This window comes from Ambystoma mexicanum, chromosome 3q (genome assembly GCF_040938575.1).
Source record: "Ambystoma mexicanum isolate Mex_15411 chromosome 3q, UKY_AmexF1_1, whole genome shotgun sequence".
Classification (NCBI taxonomy): domain Eukaryota; kingdom Metazoa; phylum Chordata; class Amphibia; order Caudata; family Ambystomatidae; genus Ambystoma; species Ambystoma mexicanum.
Window position 1 is genome coordinate 1,041,683,283 of NC_090926.1, and position 23,657 is coordinate 1,041,706,939.

General features: G+C 48.5%; 1 protein-coding gene across 4 annotated transcripts in view; it reads left to right on the forward strand.

Annotated features, from left to right (window-relative positions):
- Positions 1-23,657, forward strand: part of CYTH1 (cytohesin 1) — a 914,859-nt gene that overhangs the window by 511,577 nt on the left and 379,625 nt on the right. For all 4 annotated transcript variants that reach the window (XM_069655238.1, XM_069655235.1, XM_069655237.1 and 1 more), the window contains exon 7: positions 12,531-12,643. In XM_069655238.1, the coding sequence (XP_069511339.1) occupies positions 12,531-12,643 (113 nt within the window). The remainder of the gene's footprint in view (positions 1-12,530; positions 12,644-23,657) is intronic.

Consider the following 23,657-nt stretch of genomic DNA (forward strand, 5'->3'; position numbering starts at 1 on the left):
AAGCAGGCAGTAGGTTATTTTCCTCTACAGCATCCTCCTCATCTGCTCCTGCAACCACTAGGGACACTCTAGTGGGCCACCGCATCCCGCAAGAAGCCTTGGAGGACATACGCACTGCAACAGACCTGTACCTTTCAAAGGTCACTGTATTGTGCATATACTGCGACGAGGTACTGTGTACAGCTTCACAGTGGTATTGGATTTATCTTCTTGGAGCTTTCTCAATACTTGGTTTGTCACCATTCACTTATAGTTTCAAATGTTCTCAAAGCTTTTGCCACTTCTTATTCTTTCCGTACACAGTTTTTTTATATCCATATGGCACTTGCCAATGCTCGTTTTCTTCAGTTTACACAATTCACAGTTCCTTTGCATGAGGGAATATCACAAACTGCTTTTAATCCAATTGGTTTTCAAACACACTTGCTCTCTTTCAGGTCGGTATTTCAAAATACAAGGTTTCATTTTGTTCAGTTCAGTCACGTAAAATCCATTATCATGAAATTCTCAATTCACTCTCCTGCTGGAAATTTGCACCCTGCTCACAGGCGTTTTCACCAAGTTCAAATTTGTGTTTTCCCTGGCCCTCTCTTGGCGTTTACAATTTTGTTGTATTCACAATTTAGTATTCACAAGAAAACCCTTTCATTCAGTTTTCTAAGCCCTTAGCTTATTGTACTGTCAGAAGTCTTTAATTCAACACTGGACCGGCATTCACACTAACTACCCGGTACTTCGCTCACTCGCGAGTGGTCCAACCTGCTAAAACCACGAGGTTCACCGCACAGCGTCCCGGAGTCATTCAAGCTACTTTGACTCACTGGGTATGCGGTCTCCGGGTGCTGCACTCTGCATCAGCAGTCTGTGGCTGTCGCTGCTCCTGGCTCATCTCGCCTCTGTTCCAGGGTCTCTGCTGCTTCGATTGTACAGAGAAGGAGTCCCTCTGACTCCAGTAAGACTGCAGACCAGCTCTGCTCTCTGAGACCACCCGAAAGCTCTGCCACAATCCGCTTCCGCTGCAACGACTCCATCTCCTGGGCGCTTCGGCATGTGATTTCCTGGTCTCACCTCCAGCTTCTCCTGCAAGCATTCCACAGGCAATCTGGTGAACTACCAGGCAATCTCATCAGCCTCACCTTAACGGGCCATATATACCGCCTCCTGGGCCCCAGATGCAGGCAATGTTCCTGTACTGCATAACGGTCTTGGTCCTCTGCATCCCCCTTCCTCTCCCAGTACCAGAGTGGTGTCTGTGTATGTCTGTGTTAATAAAGAGAGGATGTCTGACTCTGGGTTGTCTCTTCCTCATCTCAGTACCACAGTGGCGTGCATTATTCCTAGCAAAATAGGGAAGATATTGGTAATACCCTATAAAGGCCTGGCTGACATTTGACAACTTACATAAAGGAAATGGGGGGATAACGCGTCTCACCCAAGAGTGCCTCATCCCCACTCCCCAAGTCTCCTCCCTCGCATGTTCACCCCCAGGGACAGGATCCGAAAGTGACAGCCCTTCCCTGGCCACCTGGGAGGAGGATATATTGGGGAAAGAAGTGAGGACGCCCTCAAATTTCTCACAGAAGTCACTCGTGGCACCTAAACAGGCTATACTTTCCCAGCTGCAGTAATGCTAAACAGAAGTGGGGCCAGCGCGCCTTGGGTACCATAGTGGCTGTGTATCCCCAGGCCCTATCTCACCTTCACATGGTAACTACGCAAAGCAGTGATACAACTGGGGAATTCCCCGAAATCTCCTGTCTAAACCTAAATGTGCAAGAGCTCAGCTCCCCAATCAAGTTTAAGGCCATCCTCCAGAGGCTGATATCCCTTTCTCCAGAAAACCCACCTAGTTCTAGAGGCTGAGCCACGCCTGGCCCACAAGTTTTTCCCCAAGATCTATTTCACTGCGAGTGGCACACAGACTAAGGGGGTGACCATTTTAATAAAAAAAGGGGCTCCCACTGAAGATCCCGAGAGTATGGAGGGAGATATTTGGCTCTGAACACTAAATTGGGTGACCGCAGGGTATCCATGGTTTCACACTTTATGCTCCGAACACAGGCCAGGAATCCATCCTTCACACACTGACTACCTCTCTAATCGGATTTTCTGAGAGTTAATTATTGCTAGCCGATTATGATGATTAATTGCATAGTAGATCCTACGAAGGACACAATGCTCCCCCCTACAAGTGCAGATAAGCGCAACTTTGTGGTCATGACAAAATTGCTGAGCGACCTCTCAGTCATAGAGACCTGGAGATTCTTTCACCCGAGGAAAGAGATTACACTTTCTATTCTCCAGTACACCTGGGGTTTTCAAGACTTGACATGATATTGGTCTCAAGGTCCCTTATTCCGACGGTCACACAATGTGAGATTCTCCCGAGAGTCTGACCAGATCATGCATGCCGGCAGCGGAAGCTATGGCTTATGAAAGATTTTTTCCTAAAAGACATAGCCATGAAAGCGCACATTTCAGACACCCTCACTAATTACTTTGCAGAGAACAACACAGTAGGGACGAACCCTCGGATACTGTGGGATGCAGCCAAGGGCAGTCCTTTGAGGCACCATCATTAGCCACTCTAAGGCACACATGAGAGCCTGGAAAGCCAGGAGGATGGAGCAAGTGAAGATTAGTCGATAAGAGGCAATCCACAAAAAGGTAAATACATGTACCTGAAAGAGCTGCGTGCAGCGCAGAAAGTTTTAGAATCCCATCACACGGAGAATACAGCTCAGGCTTTACTTACTGCTAAGCAGTATTATTATGCAAAAGGTAACCAAGCCAATAAGCTACTAGCCGTGAAGCTCCGTAAGCGGGCTCAGAGTAATTATATTCCAGTTTTGAGAGATGGTTGAGGAGACCGGGTCACCCAGGAAGTGGCCAAACTATCACTAATGGAAGATTATTTAAGAGAGAGAGGTGCAAGCGTCACAAGGGAAAAGGGTGGGAAAGTGCAATTCATACACTTAACGGGCTCCTGAAGCTGTCTGCTGAGTGTAGGGACGCGCATGAAATGAAGATATCTGACCAGGTCGTCTTGGGAGTCATCCAGGGCCTCTCATCGGTTCTATGTTCTTACATAACCAGGTTTCTGATGTTTGTTCATCTGCTTAGAATCACATGTTTTTGACCGAAAAAAAACTCTTCAAATCTTTTTTTTGTAGGACTTGGAGGTTTCCCAACAACCCCTCAACTCCTTCGCAGTTATTTAGTTCCTATTCCCCAGACCTCCCTAACCCTTATATCCCCTTACCCCCACTGCCATATTTTTCGATGATTTTATTTGGGCCTAAAATATTTGGCAAAAAACTCAGCGAAAAATTACCTGCCAATGTAATAACGTTGTACCCTCTCATCAGGGAAAACTCAGGCTACCAATGGCTTTTCTGCTGAGTTTTACAAGATGTTTGCATCAGTAGTGGCTCCTCAGTTAGCAAAGGGATTCAACAGCTTCCTGGCGAAGGGTTCAGTCTCTGACACCATGGCTGAGTCTGTCACAATGCTCATCTTGTAGCCTGGCAATGATGGAGCTGATCACTCAGCGTACAGGCCAATAGCATTACTTAATGCAGATGGAAAAATGAATGGGAAGATCCTGGTCAGTAGGCTTACCGATAGCCTCTTCAAATCAATTTACCAATATCAGAAGGGTTTTATAATTGAGCGCGGTCCACATGACAGTATTCAGAAAGTCATCATTTTCATTGCTGCTGAGACAGAAATCCCAGAGCACTTTGTGATTCTGTCTTTAGACGTCTATAAAACATTTGAATGCATGGACTGGAGCTATTTGGAGGAGGTTCTGCAAAACTACAATTTTGGGCCGAAATTCAGGCAGCTCATTATGGCCAACTATAAATGCTCAAAGACTAGGATAAACGGCAATGACCAGCTGTCGCAGCCAATTCAGATAGAAAGAAAGGCTGTCCGCTTTCGTGCCTGATATTCACCCTAGTAATGGAGCCTCTGGCTCAACACGTCTGGAGTTACTCACTGATCTCTGGGGTGACCTTGTGGGGAACCATTCATAAGATGGCACTATATGTGCATCCCCACGGGTCCCTAGCCTGGCTCACTGGTGTAGATGAATTTGGGGAGGTATCCGGGTTCTGAGTTAACAAGAAGAAATAACTGGGTCTGAATGTCAGAGACGCACACAACCCTGCATACTCTCTAGAAGCGTTCTGGATACCAATGGGTAGGATAAACGGTCATATCTGGGAGTCATGATCATGGCCTCCTATGGCTCACTGGTGGGTGCCAATGTCCCGGGGCTGATGAGGGATTCGAAAGAACTGTTGCTGTGGGATCAGCAGGAAATTTCGTGGCTGGCAGAATCCACACGATAAAAATGACCCTGCGCCCGAGGCTCTTTAAGGTTTATTTGGGCGGTTAGATGTCCTAGAATCCAGAGGAAGCTTATGCTGAAATCCACGAAAATGGGTGGGATAGTTGTCCCGTCGGTGCAGAATTACTTTCTGGCATTGCAAATAGCCACAATACTTGTCTGGCTGCAAGATGTGAGAGTGGAAGAACATTGAGACAGTGGGACTGACATCCCTGCTACACTATCTTCCATTACTCTCAAAAGGAGCTAGAAGGCAGATATGGAATATCCTACCAACAACGGCTGTCACTATGTTGCACTGGGACAGGGCGGGTTGCCTTTTGGGGATCCCGGCGGACTCTGGTCTGCTCACACCAATTCTAAACAACCCAGACCTTTCCCTGGGCATGGACAGGGGGCCGTTCCTAATGTGGTGAAGGGACGCACCGCTGAGACTCCAATCTTTTTGAAGAGGGGGAGCCCCTCTCCTTCGATTATAAGGCCAAATTGTGCCTGGGCGAAGCAGAGTGATTTTGCAAGGCACATCTCTGACACTAGATAGCCAACGCAGCCATTAAAAGAGCAGCCGTTTGTCCCCCTAGAAGGAATTAACTTAAGGCACTGGAGGGAAGGAGGTCTGGAAGGATCCCCCTCTTGTATAGACTCTTGGAAACCTCTGAGGTGAAACACACTTACATGATCGAATGGGAGCGGGACACTGGCCAAGACATTTCTGAGGAATCCTGGTATAGGATCTGGCAGGGAACACATAAAATCTCAAGATGAAATAAAGGAGTGGGCCATCAAACTTTGCTACACCTCACACCAGCGAGGCTCCATCAAATCTCACCAAATGTTCCTGACCAGTGTTGGCATGGGTGTGGGGAAGATGGAAACATGATACACATGTGGTGGTCCTGCCCTATATTACATATATATTGGAAAGAGGTCTTAGCGCAGATCAAAGACATAACCAGCACTCGGCTTCCTCTGGATCCTCTAGTGGCTTTGTTGGGGGACATTCTGGAAGATGGATCCTTCCCGTTATCGGGGCCCATGAGCTACCTTGATCACTCAACTGCTACATGCGACCAAAACTACAGCCCACTTCTGGAAGTCCCAGGAGCCCCCCGCACCCCCCGTTGCTAATTGGTGAACCAAGATTTGGGAATTTCTGGCCATGGAAAAAATCACAGCGCTTATGTCCAACTTGATTCCCAAGTAACACACAGACCTGGTCCCTGTTTATCGAACATGTTAAGGACAGGAAGGCCGCTGTGTTTCGGCCTTGGCTCATGCAGCACTTGATCCTTGCATGATACAACTGTGGAGGCGGAGGGGTCCGTACATCAGGGGAGTTGGCTCTGCGAGGGGATGGACAGTTTTGTGGCGCTTGGCCACGCAATGATAGGCCATAAGGACATGGGCCTGTTCACTCTCAGTCAGCAAGACAAGACTGAAATGCAAATGGGAGGGAGTGTTCTTGTTCTATGTGTCACTTTGATTTCCCTTTTCTTTTAATTTTTCGTGCATGCTGTTTGTTTGGTACTTGGGGAGGAGGGTGGGAGGGTAGAAATGTGTCACGTGATCTATTATAGTTGCTATTTTGTTGGGTTAATTCATGTTGTACTGTGACAGCAAAATTAAATAGAGCTTATTAAAAAAAAGAAAAACAGGAAGCCTACTTTGACGGGATAATCCACCCTACCCTGTAAAAGACGAGAAAGAAGTACTAAATGTACCAATTGACCCTCAGGAAGTGATTGCAGCCATAAAATCAATAAAACTTCACAAGTCTCTGAGCCCATATGTCGGTCCGGCACGCTTTTTTAAAACCGCAAGTCAGACACTAACAGCCCCACTCTCAAGGCTTTTCAGTGCAATCAGAGAAGGGGTGGGGGAACTCAATCATTGAGAGGCCCATATCATATTAATCCGAAAAGCAGGGAAAGATCCCAGAAAAAGGCCAATTTCCCTTCTAAATCTGGACGCAGAAATCTTTACAAAGATTCTGGTCAAAAGGCTGGAGCATCTTATCCCTAAATCTTTCAACACCGTTGTAAAGGAACGCACTGGAGGGGGTTGTCTGTACTCCTGCTCGCTATATGGTAGAGGAGAGGCACAGAGGACCCCAGCCAAGATTCTCTATTATGGTAGCAAATGGACGAGCAATCAAGGCCTAGCTTCTCAGGTGGTGATGCGGGCTGGTTCTTATGTACAGTGTAGTCCACAAGCACCCACAAAGGAATGTCCACACACTGTATTAGTTAAAACACAGTCTTTATATAAATAAGGTTCAATATTATATACACTATCACGCTAATGGACTTTGTGCTCTGACAATTCTGAAATGGTAAATATATACAGTTCTAGGTGGTACAACGATTACTCTGATTCCATTAAAATGCATCAACTGTACTCAGTTCAAATAGCATACGAATCAACACAGCCAAACAATATCAACCATAGATTTAGGAGGAAGACAAGTTGGTTAAACAATTGGCAGATTACTGGCCCCTTTACCTAGGCACAGTTCCATGTGAGGATCCCCCCACCTGGGCAACCTGTAAATGAAGATACACTACAAGCCCAGTCCATATATTGTCTACTTGAGTATTATTTCTTCTATAGTTTTGCAACCCAAATGTACCTTGTGTTGTAGAGTTCTTTGTCAGGGAATCGACAGGCCCTTCTTGAGTGCACTCCCTTTCAAACGGGAGCCACGGATCGTCGAACTTCCAAGATGAAGAAAAGGTGAACATTGTCATTGAGGCAGCAGCTTCGGTCCTTGCGGTGCTCGTAGACGAGTGATCGAAAACATCCTGCAACAGGGGATGGCGTGCGGTGCACCTCAACGACGATGGTTCGTTGCCGCAAAGAGTTAGTGAAGAACTTTGGCCCATCAAGGGCGTCGGGTCATCAGCGTCTGGCGTCGACGAGCGGGACTTGACCACAGCTTGCTTCAGTAGCTTCGTCGGCACCACCTGAAGTCTTCGGGTGGCAGGAAACCCACCGGTGGATTCTTCTCGGTCGTCGGCAGTCTTGACTTTCTCTGGCAGGGCGAAAGCGGTCGATGATGATGAACAAGGGAGTCCTTCGATCAAATGTTCTTAGGCAAACAGGAGCACAGCGGCTCAGGTCGACGACGGCAGTCGTCGACGGTGGACGGCTGTCCGGTGCTTTTCTTTGTTCTCCTCGGCGGTCTGCTTCTCTGCTCGGCAGCCTTTCGTAGGTCTGTCTACCAGGGAGCATTGGCAAAGATCAGCTGGTGCACGATGGTCCCTCGTAGCTCGGGGAGAGGTGTCCTTACCAGGTCTTCTCTTGGATCAGTTCTTAAAGACACAGCAGCTTTCAGATTACACGGAAAGGACCAGCGGTTCACTTTCTTCTTCCGGCTCGGCTTCGAGAGTAAGCATCAAGTATCAACTTCAGCTTCTGAACAATTTCTAGCAGTGGGAGGCCCCCCGATATACTGTTCATCTCCCATTCACGCTGCTGGATCACACTCGGGAAACCAATCACTCAGAAGGGCATTCAGGCAGTCAGCCAATCAGGCGCACAGTGCATTCAGGCCATTCTTCTCCATCCAGACACTCACAACACAGAATGTGGATTCGGACAAGTACTTTGCCATTCAGCACTAAAGACTGCATTCATACCAGTTTTGGGCAGGGCTGGCTCAGTCATTTTGTCAAACACCAGATTGTGTCAGACACCCATAACACAGAATGCGTAGTCGTCACACACTCCATTCCCCCAGGTCCCACCCCACGGTTGTACCCTCAACATACGGTTGTTGGGAAGGCTCCAGCCAGTCTGGTCGGCACTTCCCCACACTACCATATATGGAACTTCCACCCAACAGCCAGTCAGGGGGGAAGGTACAGAGTCGGGGCTTCCCGGGACTTTGGGAAAACCAAGGTAACAGCCGAAGGAAGGCAAGAGGCAACGGGGGGCCATCTTGTCTCCATCAGGAATCCACTGATTCCATGACACGGTCTGGGCATCCCAAAATGGAGGACGCTCACGGCACCTGTCAATTCAGTACGGAGCTACCATCAGCCCGTACCCTGCTCTGCGGGCCACACACAGGTGCCCAAAAACATACACTAGGAGTACAGGGTCGTACTCCCACCCGTGGGTGCCATAAGGGTATCCCAAGGGTCTGTTCACCAACCCATATACAGGAAGAGCTGCACCGCCAGGAGTCCCACATAAAATCCTGCGCAGAAAACAAGTCAGAACATACATGATAAAGCAATAAAGGACAAGGATTCAGAGGTCCTGTCCCTCTGATGCATTTCCAGCATCACAGCCGTCCCGTCTGCATATTTACTGCGGCTTTATACTGTCACTATTCTTTATGGGTGTCAATGGATACTGGAGTGTTCTTGTTCTATGTGTCAATTTGATTTCCCATTTTTCATTTTTCTTACATGCTGTTTGTTTGGTACTTGGGGGAGGAGGGTAGGACGGTAGAAATGTGTCCTGTGATCTATTATAGTTGCTATTTTGTTGAATTATTACATGTTGTACTGTGACAGCAAAATTAAATAAAGCTTATTAAAAAAAACAGCAAGCCTACTTTGAGGGGATACTAAATGTACCAATTGACCCTCAGGAAGTGATTGCAGCCATAAAGTCACTAAAACTTCACAAGTGTCTGGGCCCATATGTCGGTCCGGCACACTTTATTTAAACAGATACTAGAAGCCCCACTCAAGGCTTTTCAGTGCAATCAGAGCAAAAACTTAAAAAAAATAAACCAAATGTGTCCTATCTGTAGATTTATGGGTGCCTTTGGCGGATGAAAGGGGTTGGGCATCTCCAATCATTGAGAGGCCCATATCATATTAATCCCAAAAGCAGGGAAAGATCCCAGGAAAAAGGCCAATTTCCCTTCTAAATCTGGATGCAAAAATCTTTCCAAAGATTCTGGTAAAAAAATGTCAACACCGTCCCATCGGTATGTTTACTGGGGCATTATACAGTCACTATTCTTTATGGGTGTCAGTGGATACTACTGGACTAGTCCTTGTATAACCTGTGTACAGGCTTCCCTTAAAATTACTCAGAAGAGGCTGTTGAGTGTTAATATTCCGATTTAGAATGGGTTGCGTAGGAATTTAATTTGGAATATCTGGAAGCAGTGACATGTATTCGGTGCCATTGCTCATTGCTCATCTTTGATCTTGCGAATGTTTCTAACCAAAGCAGTAAGATGCTCGGCTCCAGAGTTTGAAAGAGCATGCTTCCAGTTGCCCTGAATGCTCATGGGCATATAGGGACAACTACAGATGTTTTTTGTAGCAGTCAATGCTGTTGGAAGCCGCTCAAAAAAGAGCACTGAATCTAGGATAAATTACTGACCGGTCTGTTTTAGTGGTAGTGCAAAGTTGCTGAAGGATCCAGTGACAATATTCTGATATGGAGGTTGGTTTGTTTTCTTGTTTCTTTAGCACCTGCAGGTCTCAGATGTGTACATCTTGGTTCTGGTGCTCTCTCCTCTTTGTTGCCCTGAGACGCACATGGAGCAGGAAAGCAAGGCCTTTTTTTCAAAGGAGCAAGCTCCAGGCTTTGACAAGGCTGTTCTGCCTTAGTCAAATGTTATCTGCACCGCGTTTCTCCCAGGCCCCAATCACAGAGCTGAATTAAATTGGCTGCCACCCAATCAGTGGGGCCTGCCACATTAAAACATGCAGGATTTTTCCTGGGCATTGATTCAGTTCAGGCACATTTAAAAACAGATATAATCTGGGTATGGCTACTGCTGCTGCCCTGGAATTTTCAGGCCACAGAGTGATGGCCATATGTGGTGATATGCGTATCCTGGCACTCTTCGATGGGATCAATGCTGCAGGACACTGGGTTATACATTGGGGTTGCCACACGGGTGTACTTTACCCTTTAACACTGGGTAAATATTTGCACCAACCAGTGTATTCCCCGCCAGGCAGCTATGTGAGAATCTTCAAATGGGGAGCAAGCAAATACATGGTATACCGTGACCTGGTGAGACTGTGTCCCTTGGTCATGTTCAAAGTATTTTCTTAGTCCCAAGTTTAGGGTTTAGGAAGATCTCTCCACACCTATATTATTGCACTACTAGGTTTATGCCTCTTTCCACACCTAGATTATTGCACTTCTAGGTTTATGCCTAACTCTTCCAGGTTTAGATGTAGGAGAGCAGTCAAGGCTATATATATGTTGACAAGGGCAACATACAACAACATGCAGTAAGAGATTGTCCAGACGATATTTTTGTACAAACATTTTTTTGTTTTTATAGATTAGTGAAAAACACAGTTTTTAGAGGTAGGTTACTTTTTAGTATGTCATGTTTAGGGTACTGATGTATGCAGAGGAAACTAAATGTTGCGGAAATGGAGGTCAATATTAATTATCTTTTAATCTGTTTTTAGAACTCGGGCAAATGTTATACAATGGCAGGAATACAAAAAGAAATCCTGCAGTTTTGGTGAAAGGAGCTGTGAAGGTGTAGGCGTAATCCTCACAAGTCAGGTTGTCCTCCGCTGGTGCCCAATGTGCTAATGTTATTGAATTCACCAAGGACAAGAGGAAAAGAAAAGCCTCAGTTTAGAGGGAAAATTAGTTGTCAAGGAGTATGGAACGCAGTTAGCCATTTCTTGCTAATGGTGACGCCTCAAGGACCATGGACAAAGTTGCTGGATTGAAGAAAACGAAGCCAATTCTGCATCTAATTAGGTAGCTGGGCTTACAGTCTCATTTGCCAAAGTGGTGCAGGCCGTGGCTGGGAGTCAGGGATTACTAACAGTGTGGACCATAGAGGGACAGCAAAGTACTAGTAAACATAACCAGAAGTCTTAAAGGTGTGTTGGGCCTCTGGGTTAAAGGAAGGAGTGCCAATGTGATTTCCTCCAGTCATGCAGCAAGGTCTGGAACATGAACAGCCCACCAGTAATTTGCCAACTGATTTGTAGATTCCAAGACGATCCGAGCACATATCCTTGGTCTTCATTGGTCAAGTGTCTCTACTAGCTGCTTAGGGAGTAGTCCTAGTAAATGACACATATATGGTGCAGAAACCCTGATTAGTATACAGTTCCCGATAGCTGCCTGCACATCAATTTTCCTGTCAGGTTATTTGCACCATTGAAGCATTTTGCAGCCACTACATTAGAAATGATCACCACATCCTAACCTTCGTGGGATACTTCCAGTGCAAGCACTTATTTTACCTGGGAATTTTAGACACCCATTCAAACATCTGTCCGTATCCAGTCATGGCTGCCCTGAGATCCCAATCTGGAGTCACAGGAAGGACATGACAATATGTGGCACACATTTCCACCTTGTCGTAAAGTCTCAACGGTCTTCTAAATGCAGGTTACCATTTTAATGGGGACAGGCAAGGGCCAAGTCTTTGTTTTCTGAACACGAAACGTCTGCATCAGTGTGCACCTTTCTGAAACAACCCACAAAGCTGCCCACATCCAGTGAGTTACTCCAGGAAAAAGACTACATGTTTTAGTATTGGAGTCTCTCGGGGAAACAATACACGGTTACATCATGAATGAGGTCCTAAATGAGGCTTCGCTGGGGAGGAAAAAAAGTGGTTGGGCCTGTAGGGAAAGGAGAAATGTCAAGGGATTTACTGTGAATCACATCAGGATGTTCATTTTAACAGTACACATAATGTATTGCTATCTCCAGGACCTTGGATTCAGTCTGCGGGGGAAAAGTAATCCATCCAGTGTCAGCATGGCAGCGGGACAGTTGGGTCTATGGCTCACTATTGGAAATAGAGTGTTGTGTGACAAGCCAGATTTAGGGGTTGCAGTATGTATTTTGGTCGGGCTCTCAATAGCAAGATGCAAAATAGGTAACTCTGCCCAAAGGTCCCGTGGGAAGCATCATTGGGAAGAAACATTTTGGGAAAAATGTAAGAGAAAGGGCAGATGGAACTCATGAGACCTGGTGGACTGAGAGGCATGTGTGAAGTCTGCGGTAGACTGGGAATATCAAGCCGCAAGCTTATGATTACGTTTTACGGACAAGATATCAAGAGGAGAACTTGGGAGGTGCGGGTTGACAGCTGAGGAGACAACAGCTGGTTGTGTTAGGCAGACGAGTCATCATGAAGTTCAGAAACGCAGCATAGAAATGGATGTAGATATCTACTTTGGTTCTGAGCTTGTTTTTGATCCCACAGGCAGTTCCTCTGGAGCTTTCGGCTGCCTGGAGAAGCTCAGAAGATAGATCGTATGATGGAAGCATTTGCACAACGATACTGTCAGTGTAACCCTGGTGTGTTCCAGTCCACAGGTACATGCTCTATGACTTTACTTGTTGGTGTAGGAAGTTTTAAATGTGCTGTCTGACATTACAACTGTTTTGGCATAGGTCTGAAGTTTGATCTGGTATGCTTCTGAAAACGGCTGCATGTCATAAAGGTCCATTAGTACCCAATACTGCAGGTGTGTATGCTGGGGCTGCTGGTGCTTTTTGTTCCTTTGGGGGGTTCACAGTTGCTCAGAATGTTAATGAGCTTCCCACTTCCAGACCTTACTTTCCCTAATGTGAGAGAGGCTATTGCAGGGTGCTTCTGAGCATTAGAAAGAGTTTTCTTTTTGCTGCTTCTCTCCTATAGACCTCCATGGGATATCCTTTCGTTTCAATCCTCTCCTAACATTTTGGACATATGTAAAACCTTCTGCTTTACTTCCCTTGCTTGTTTTGTGGGGAGACTGATCAGACCTTACAACTATCAGTACTGCGAAACTATCTGTTTTAGTGAATGTATTGTTAAAATTGCACACATTTATGAGTTGTGTTTTGATCCATGCTTGTAACCTCTGCTTTCAAAACTTACCCTTTGGGTATGCTATAGATTGCACTGTTGTTAGTTATAACCCTACGCATCAAACCTCTGTAGCAAAAGGGCAGGGTACAAGTTATGGTCAAACTAGGCTTTTGGGCACATAGCAGGAAGCACAGAATCTTGATGAAGTCAATTGACTTTGCCGGGAATGCCACTGAGAGCATGGTGGTACGGCCCATAATCTGTTATCATGGAGTATTGCAGGCCTGTGTAGATTGTTGGAGCACATTTATAAGAAGGTACCAAATAGTTATCTTCCAGGAAACCTGGACTGTGAGTCCTGTCCTGTTCAAGGGCTATAGGTCTTTTTCTGTGCAAGCTACGAAGGGGCCAAAATGAAGGCCTACAGATGCGTTGACGATATGTCTGGATCCCACCCTAGGAGGGAAAATGGTAGGGCATCTCTGTATATCTGCATATTTACAGCTCCTGATAATCCTGATGAAAGGTGGTGAGCAATTGATGTTATTTAACCTATACAACAGACCATCGGGCCCGCCGAGCATGTCAACGGTCAATATGCTACATGACTTAGCCAGTACACAACTGGGAAAGGGTAAAAGCCTTGTCATAGTATCAGGTGGCCTAAACATGCAAGTGGAACCATTTAAAGATCTTGCGGATCTCTAGGAGGATCAGGATATGACATGGGGAATTCCTGTGGTGCTCCGAAGAAAATACACCCCATGGCCATCGAAGTGGCAAGAACGCTTTGCAACGGTCCATTCCCCAAAGATCCGCCGGCCAGGAAATTGTTTGCAGGCCCAACTGGTTCTTCACTGATAGGTTATATTATTGTTTTTGGTGACCAATGGGATATCGTTGTTGACTTTACAAATAGCAATAGATCAAGGATCCGGTCTGTGCAATGTTAACATCTCAGCATATTATGAGATCTTATCATGCATGGAAACAAGTAAAATGGGTAAGGGTAATTGAATGAGCGCTAAAAATTGTAATATATCAATCGATCTTGCGCGTTTTTATATCAATTTGTGGAGTGGAGAGCTTATCTCCATCTGTGTTGTCCGATTTAAGGAAAATTAAGTCCATCCTTGTCCCATTTGTCACTGCATCCTCGGCTGGAATCAGAACAAAGTCTTCTGCAAATTCAAATTGGTATGCTAGAGATGGTTATGTAGCGAAAGAAAAAAATGATAACTTGTAGGCGCTGTTAAAGATGAACTGTGTGCTCTGAGAGCAGGCTACACAAAATTAATTGCATTTTAAAAAAGAGTTTCTCTGCGAAAAATGGTCTGCCATGTTATAATGCGCTAGAACAGGATATAATACCCTTTTCTGGAGGATGGTGGCTGGTAAGGAGATGAATGGGGACCAGGCATTGCATTGTTGTATCTCATTTCTATAATTTGTACAAGTCCCATCCAGGTGATGAATTGAACAGGACTAATGTTGTACTAATAGAGGACGCGGATGAACCTCATTTAAGGTAGAGCATGACTGAAGTTAGTGCAGCACTGAGATCCATGAAGAATGGCAAGGCTGCAGGCCCCAATTTGATCCCCGTTGATCTCTACAGAGAAGAGGAAACTGTGAGTTCCGGTTCTATGTAGAGATTTGAATACTGTTTGTTTGTTTATTTATTTGTATAGCGCTCTTGACCCAGGGGTATATGTGCGCATTGAGCATCTGGTTACAGGCAACAGTAGGGAACAATAGTACAACAGTAATGTGGCATATAAAGGTTGACAAGAAGGCAGTTAGTGCATAGATAATAATAGGCAAACACAATAAGAAGCATTTGAACATTGGGTATGCGTACATACATGGTTGGTTATTTGTTGAGTAACCAGGTGATGACCTTAGTTCTGAAGGGTTGGAAGGTAGGTGTGGATTTGATATCCAGTGGAATGGTGTTCCAAAGTTGTGAGGCCAGAGCTGGGAAGCTGGATCCACCAGCTCTTTTGAGGGAGTATTTGGGCACCGTCAGTTGTAGTGTGTTAGACGATCTAGTGGTTCTAGTGTTCTGTCTTAATGTAAATTTGTTAGTGAGATAGGGCGGGGCTAGGTGGTTAAGAGCTTTGTATGTAAGGCATATGGTTTTTAAGTCTATTTTTTGTTGGATGGAGAGCCATTTGCATGCAATTCTTGTAGCGGAGATATGTTCTCTTCTGGGAAGATTTAGGGCTGCACGGAGTGCGTTATTTTGTAAGACTTGCAATTTATTGATTACTGTTTTACTGGCACCTACATAGAGGCTATTACAGTAGTCCAGTTTGGATTGAATGAGTGCTCTGGCTAAAGTGAGGCAGTTGTTGGGGGAGATCAATGGTCTGCAGGCCCTAATTAATTTACCAGTGTAGGCAGTGGCTGAGGCAGTCATATTGATTTGTTTGGCTAAGTTGGTATTCGTGTCTAAATAGAAACCGAGGGTTTTTACACTTTTGGCGATGGGTATGGTGTTACCGTCAATGGTAAAGCTGGTGTAACCGGGACAGAGTTTACGGATGTATTGGGTGAGCCGACAAGAAGCAGTTCGGTCTTATCATTCAGGCAGAGGCCATGTGTGGCCATCCATGTCTGAATGATGGAGAAGACTTCATTGATCCATTTGGCGTCCACGTTGTAATTACCGGATAGGGTGAGGAGTATCTGGGTGTCATCTGCGTAGTTCGTGTAGGTGACACCCAGATTGTCCACCTTGTCAAATAGGGGCTTTGTAAATATATTGTACAAAGTAGGTGAGACACAGGATCCTTGTGGGACACCGCAGGCAATGGGGATAGGGTCAGCCGCTGCTAGGGGTGAGAAGACCCGCATGGTCCTATTGTCCAGGAAGGATTGGATCTATGTGACCGCAGAGTGGGAGAAGTTTGCTGCCGATGACAAATGGTTGCACAGGATTTTGTGGTCGACCAGGTCAAAGGCAGCGGAGAGGTCGAGGAGAAGAAGGATGGCAGCCTTACCTTTATCTTTGAGTTCGTCTATCTGGCATTTGAGATCAACAAGGGCCGTTTCTGTCCCGTGTTGTGGTCGAAAGCCAGATTGGCGAGTTCCTAGTAAATTATTTGTCTCGAGGTAATCCTGGATTTGTAAATAGGCCACTCTATCAAGCATTTTTAGTAAGAATGGGACGGTGGTAATGGGTCTATAATTCGTGGGTATGTCAGGGTCGAGAGTGTTTTTTTTTTTTTTTTTAGTAGTGGTAGGACCCAGGATTGTTTCAGATTACTGGGGACCAAGTTATTGGAGAAAGACAGGTTTATTAATTTAGTAATGAAGGGGGAGAGATCCCTAGCTGCATCTTTTATGATCTGTGCGGGGCAACTATCCCCCTTGCAGTTCGAGGGTTTCAAGGATGCTATAATTTTCTGTACCTCTGGTATGGATACCTTTTTGAAGGTAAAGCCTGAGCTAGTGGCGGTAGGTGGAAGAGTGGTGGGACTGGAAGTAGGACCAGGAGTGAGTTGTTGTCGTTTGTTGTCAATTTTAGTTTGGAGCCCTGAAATTTTGTTAGCAAGGGCATTCTGGATCCCTGTGCACCAAGGTTTATCCTTAGTGCAAAAGTCAGTGGGAGGAGTGGGGTTTTCTAATTCCTTTAGTATGTTAAAGAGCTCCTCTGTGCTGGAGCTTGCCTGGGAAATCCTGGAGTTGAGAGATTCATTCTTAGCGCGTGTGATCTCATTTTTGTAGAGAGTGGAGATATTGGTGAGATTAGTTCTGTTATTTACTGACGGCACTGATTTCCATAGTGCTTCGAGTTTACTTTTTTGTTAACAGAGAGTTTTAAGCTCCGGGGTGTACCATGTATTCAGGTGCGCTTTAGGTTTCCCTTTGCGCAATTTCAGTGGGGCAATGATGTCGATGGCTTTGGCCATGGAATCGTTGTAGACGTTGACCAATTGGTTCGAGTCAGTTGTGGCTGGTAATGCGTTCAGAGTAGGGATCACCAAGGGTATTAAGGCTTCCACTGTGATGTTGCTGTTTCTCCTAGTTGAACAGGCAGGTGCAATAATAGGTCTTTTATGCGCTATTCTTTTAACTGGTCTAATTCCCTTCACGTGGTGACAGGCAGAAATGATCCCGCTATACAAAAAGCGTTGTAGAGATCTACCCTTGAATTATCGTCCGATTTCATTATTAGATGGGGCTGCGAAAAATGTTGCCAAGACTATTTGTAGCCATGTACAGCCTTGGTCTGATTCTAATCATGTAGTAACCACTCATCAGGCAGGCTTCAGGCAAAACAGAGGCACTATTGACCAAGGTTTTCTTCTATTCCTCTTCAAAAATATGTTACTCTATTTAAGATAAAACTATTTCTGATGTTTGTTAATCTGCTTAGAATCACATGCTGTGCATAGTCCGACATCCATTGGTCACTGCGGAGTATTGCATTTTGTTTTTCGTAGTCGAAAAGGGGACATCGACAAGGCGTGTCTGAAACACTATCCCTATAGTGACGTGCAGTCGAGGTCCCTCATTGTTTTTTTCCGCCCAGTTATTGGTCGCCTTTACGCGGAGCTCCTCGAGAGAAATTGCAAGAACATTTACTCAACCCTTTGGTCATTATTTAACATTATACATTAGAACCCTCCTTCGACGTCATAGCGGAGAAGCTATTTCTCCAGCATGGGGTCTGGCATGGATTCACATGCTCATAAATATTCCCTGTCGTCAGGCTGGGAATCCTCGGTAAAGAAAAATCAGTATCAGTTTTGTTTCTGATCTGTCTTTCGTAGTAGTAACCAATCACTGATCTCTGCGTCATACTGGCCACAGCCAATGACTGCCATCTCCCTAAGCCCCGCCTCTGGCAGCCATCTTCAGATTTTTACTGCACGCTCAAGTGTTGGGATCCTCGTGCTATTGCTCTCGAGCCTTAGTGCTTTTTTCGCGTTTTTTTCATAGGAACATTTTCTCTTTTTCGGTCAAAAGAGTCTAAAGCTCCACCGTTTCTTTATCCGATCAACGGGGATCCGTGTCGGATTCTTCTACGCCCCTCAAGGTGTGAAGATTTTGTCGAGCCACGCTTTTGGAGGACTCCAGAAGTTTCTCGGGCCATCTCGGACATGGCCCAGGAGAAGGGAAGCTTGACGCCCGGAAAGCTGTTCAGGGTCTGCCCTGGATGCCAGCTTCAGAATGTCTTTAAGGAGGACGAACACTCCCTTTGCCTCTACTGCCTGCTTGAGGACAAGACGCACGTGGAGAAGGACTGTGCGTTTTGCGGCAATATGTCGGAGTGGACCATGAAGGACCGCCATCTGCATCTCGCCAACTGGCTGGAAGGGAAGAGCCCGTCAGGCGAGAAAAAGAAGAAGTCCGAGCGGTCTTCTAAGACCTTTGAGGGTGCCCCGGCGACGGGGGCCCAACAGAAGGCCAAGCACTGCGAGTCCGCTGGCACCGGGAGCGACGAACGGTCGGGCTCTATGGGTGCCAGGCAGGGCGCATCCTCCCCGGCGCCATCAACCACGTGCCAAAGCTCTGGCTCGGGTAAGAGGAAGGCCGAGCACCCGGTGAAGCTCCTGGAGGGACCCCGGTCGAGCTCGAAGGCCCCATCGGAGGGGGAGCAAAGCGGTGACCCTCCCCCCCCCCAAGGAGAAGGCGGTGAGCGCACCTAGGGTGGTGAAAGCCTTGATCCACCCTGCCAAGGCCTCTATCGAGACAGTCGCTGCGGCCCTGGCTCAGCCTGTGGAGGCTACACCAGTGGTGGCGACCTCGGGGCCCAGAGTCTCCCTGCCACCGTGGAGGGAGTCCTCTTTCATGCCCTTCGACAGGACCCCCGTGAAACCTCCGACGAAGAAGAAAAAGGGGGGGCAGGAGGTCGTCGTGGATTCGGCCTCAACCTCTGAAGAGGAGCTGATCGAAGTCTTAAGCCACGGCGTTGGCGTGGAAGAAGACCAGCCCGTCGGCAGGGACCCCGACGTCGGAGACGACGATAACGTTGAGGGTGCCGACGAGGCTCCTGACCGCCCGTCGGAATCCCCTCAACCAGTGCCGCAAGATAACTCGGCGGCCATTTTGTTGGCTATGCAGTCCTTATGCTCGGAGATAAGAACGAGATTGCCGTTAACACCAACGGAGGAACCGCTCCCAACGGGGGACCCGGAGCCAGGCCCTTCTGGGAGCCCTCCTCCTAAGAGAAGAAGGATTCATCCTCCACCTCCTTTTCAACCATCGCACCCTGCTCAGCCCTCCTCCCCGTCCACGACCCGTGGGGATGATACGGACACGGCCGCGACGGGTACAGACGACGAGGTTTACGACGAGGATCTCCCGTCGTCAACTCCTCCCCGGGCTTCCCCGTCCGACGAGATTGGATTGTTTCATGCCATGATCGCCAGGGCATCCAAGCTTTTCCAGCTCTGCCCGGAAGAGAAGAAGGAAGGTTTCCTTTATCAACGGCACGAGACCAAGAGGAAGACGGTCCTCGCTGTGCCTCTACTGGATGATATCTAGGATGAGGGTCTCGCCCTCCTCAAGAACCCATCCACAACGCCTGCGAGAAGGGATCGGTACGAGAAGAAGTACCGGGTTGTCTCTGCAGCGGCCAGGAAGAAAGCGGGGGGGGGGCCTCGGCCTCTACGTCAACATCCCCGCCGGACGGCGAGGGAAAGAAATTGGACACAATGGGACGCAGAGTCATCTCATCGGCAGCAACGACGATTAAGGCTGCCAACGCCTTGGCTATCGTAGCCCGCTGCGACAGGGAGTTGTGGTACAAAATCGCCCCCCTGCTGGACTTCCTACCAGACGACAAGAGGGCGGAGGCCCTAGAGATCTTGCAGGAAGGAGAAGTGGCTTCGGACCACGCCATTACGATAGCGACGGACATCGCTGACACTGGATTTTGCCAGTTGGGCAACGGCGTGTGCCTTAGACGGCGTGGATGGCTCAAGGCAATGGACTTCCGGCAGGACGTGCAGACCAGAGTCTTGGACATGCCGTTCGACGGGAGCAACCTGTTTGGGAAAACAGTGGAGGATTCCCTACAAGCCATCAAGACAGACACGGAGACGGCCCGGGCTCTTGGTGTTCTCCAGCAACGACGGCCGCCCTTTCGGAGCAGTGGAGGCAAGCAGGGTGCCTCCAAAGGTTCCGGCGGCGGATTCTCCACCTATCGTCAAGTGGCCCGTTTGTCGTCACACGAAGCCTACATGGGACGAGGCAAGTCGGGCGGACCCCGCCGTCGCCAGGGAGGACAAGGCGGCAAAGCCTCGTCGAAGCACGACTGAACCGGCCGTGGGGTCGGGCCCCCACCGAAGCACCCCGGTGGGAGGCCGGCTGGCGAACTTCGTCAGCGTGTGGAAGTCCATCTCCACCGACCGTTGGGTGCTGGACGCCCTGGCCCAGGGTCACGCGCTCGAGTTTCTAAAGAAGTGCCCGCGCGTCCCCCCGTGGTCAGGAAGGAACATCACGTCCCTCAACTTCTCTTGGAAGTAAAGGCGATGCTCAAGAAAGGCGCCATCAAGCTTGTCACAAAGAGGCTTCGGGGCTCCGGAGTTTACTCAAGATACTTCCTCATGAAGAATAAGACAGGAGGATGGCGTCCCATCCTGGACCTACGACGACTGAACAAATTCATCAAGGCATAGAAGTTCCGGATGGTCACCTTCCAGCACGTCCTGGGTCAGCTGGAGGAGGGCGATTTCCTGTCATCGTTGGATTTGGAGGATGCTTACTTCCATATCCCCATCCTAAAGGGACACCGAAAGTTTCTCCGTCTACCCCTACCTGGACGACTGGCACATCCGAGCAAAGACAAGGGAACTCGCCGCGGAGCACAAGGCGAGGACCGTCCAACTACTCACCGAACTGGGATTCTCCATAAACTACGCCAAGTCCCACCTGGTGCCCGCGCAAGACGCGCTGTTTCTGGAAGCGAAACTCGACACAGTGGCGCTTCTGGCCTCTCCGTCGGAGGAAAGGACGAGGGCCATCTTGGGCAAGGTGCAGCGGATGCTGGTTGCGGACGCGGCCAGGGTGAGGTCCATCAAATCCCTCCTCGGAATGATGTCTTCTTGCATTTATCTCATCCGCCTGTGCAGGCTTCGGATGCGCCCGTTACAGGAGTTCCTGGAAGCTCGCTGGATTCAGACGGCGGGCAGCTTCGAGGACAGGATCACACCCGACGAGAGCTTCCGACGAGCGATCCGTTGGTGGGGCACCCGTGCGCATCTGACGGCGGGCATGGACTTCCAGACCCCGGGCCACCAGAAGACAGTGACCACGGATGCCTCCCTGGAAAGGTGGGGAGCGCACACCGAAAATCTGCACGCGAGAGGCCTTTGGCTTCCGACGGAGAAGTCCCTCCATATCAACGTCCTGGAGCTCCGGGCAGTGTTTTGGGCCCTCAGGTCCTTTCTTCCATCCCTCAAGGGCAAGGTGGTGAGGATTTTCACCGACAACACCACCACCATGTTCTACATCAGGAAGCAGGGCGGTACCAGATCCCCAGCCCTGTCCAAGGAGGCGCAGGATCTGTGGCATTGAGCCGTCGCCCATGGGATGTTTCTGGTTTCATCTGAGCAGGAATAAAAAACAGCATCTCCGACTCGCTCAGCAGAGAGCTGCGCTCGTGCCACGAGTGGGAACTATGACAGGATCTAGTGGACCGCCTCTTCCGACAGTGGGGCACTCCCCAGATCGGTCTGTTCGCAACGGCGACGAACTCCAAGTGCCGGAGGTTCGCCAGCAGGTTTCCCCAGCCGAGGAGCATGGGCGATGCTTTCTCGTTCCGCTGGGAGGGCCTGTTTCTATACGCGTTCCCTCCATTGCCGTTGCTGATCCGACTCATCAACCAGCTCAAGAGGTCACGGTGCAGGATGATCCTCGTCGCACCTGTGTAGCCGAGGCAGATATGGTTCTGGACTTGTCAGCGTCCCCGTCAATCAAGCTGCCAATGGACACGGATCTTCTCTCCAGGGAAGGAGGCGCCATCCTCCATCACAACCCGAAGTCGCTGAACCTGCAGACCTGGCTCCTGCAGCGTTAGAGTTTGGAGGCTACGACATACCGGCCGACTGCAGAGAGGTTCTTGCAAAGGCCAGGGCGTCCTCAACTCTTAAATGCTACGGACACAAATGGAAGAGGTTCTCTGTCTGGTGCCATGCACAGAAGATTAACCCTCTACGGATTACGGCTCCTCAAGTACTGCCGTACTTACTGACGCTGGCCAAGGCTGGACTGGCGCATGCTTCCATCAAGATTCATCTTGCCGCGATCTCCCGATACACCAGAACCACGGGACGGACGTCTTTGTGGTCTCATCGTCTGGTGAAAGAATTCATGAAGGGACTGTTCAGATCGTTCCCGCCGGTAAAGGCTCCGGCCCCGGCGTGGGAGCTCAACGTGGTGCTGACCAAGCTCATGGGACCTCCGTTCGAGCCTCTGCACTCAGCTCCGTTGAAGTTCTTGTCGTGGAAAACAGCGTTTCTTGTGGCCATCACCTCCGCACGACGAGTGGGAGAGATCCAGGCCCTTTCCTGCAAGCCCCCGTACTTGACTTTTCACGACACGAGGATAGTGCTCAGGACGCACCCCTCCTTCATGCCCAAGGTGCCGTCGGACTTCCACCTCAACAAACCCTTGGTGTTGCCTGTTTTCTTCCCGTCGCCTTCGTCGCCGGCTGAAAGGACTTTGCACTCACTGGATGTGGCTAGAGCGCTGAAGTTCTACGTGGACCGCACAAAGAGTTTTCGGATAACGTCACAACTTTTTGTGAACTTTGGACCTGTCAATCAGGGGAAGGCTCTCTCAAAGGCTTCCATTTCCAGATGGCTCTCCGGCTGTATCATGTACTGTCATCGGTTGGCAAACCGACCGCTGCCCGGCCGTCCGAGAGCCCATTCCACCAGAGCGATCGCAGCTACCACGGCGTTCCTATCTGGTGTGCCCCTGCTAGACATCTGCAGGGCTGCTACTTGGAGGTCGACGCACACCTTCACGAAATTCTACTGCGTCGACCGGGATTCCAGGGAGGAGTCCAAGCAGTGCTGCGCAACCTGTTCGCCTAAGGTGAGCCTGGTGAGAAGGTAAGAGATGCTTAATGTTGAGGTGTTGTATTGCTTAATGTTGAGCCTGTTGCCACCTCCCGTGGTTGTGCATGTGTGTACTGCTATGTATTCTGTTATTCATGAGCATGTGAATCCATGCCAGACCCCATGCTGGAGAAGGAACAAGTTACTTACCTGTAACTGTTGTTCTCCAGCATGGGTCTGGCATGGATTCACATGCGAACCCTCCCGCCTTCCCCTCTGCGGCTCTTCACTTGGTCATACTGCCACTTCACTTGCTACCAAATCTGAAGATGGCTGCCAGAGGCGGGGCTTAGGGAGATGGCAGTCATTGGCTGTGGTCAGTATGACGCAGAGATCAGTGATTGGTTACTACTACGAAAGACAGATCAGAAACAAAACTGATACTGATTTTTCTTTACCGAGGATTCCCAGCCTGACGACGGGGAATATTCATGAGCATGTGAATCCATGCCAGACC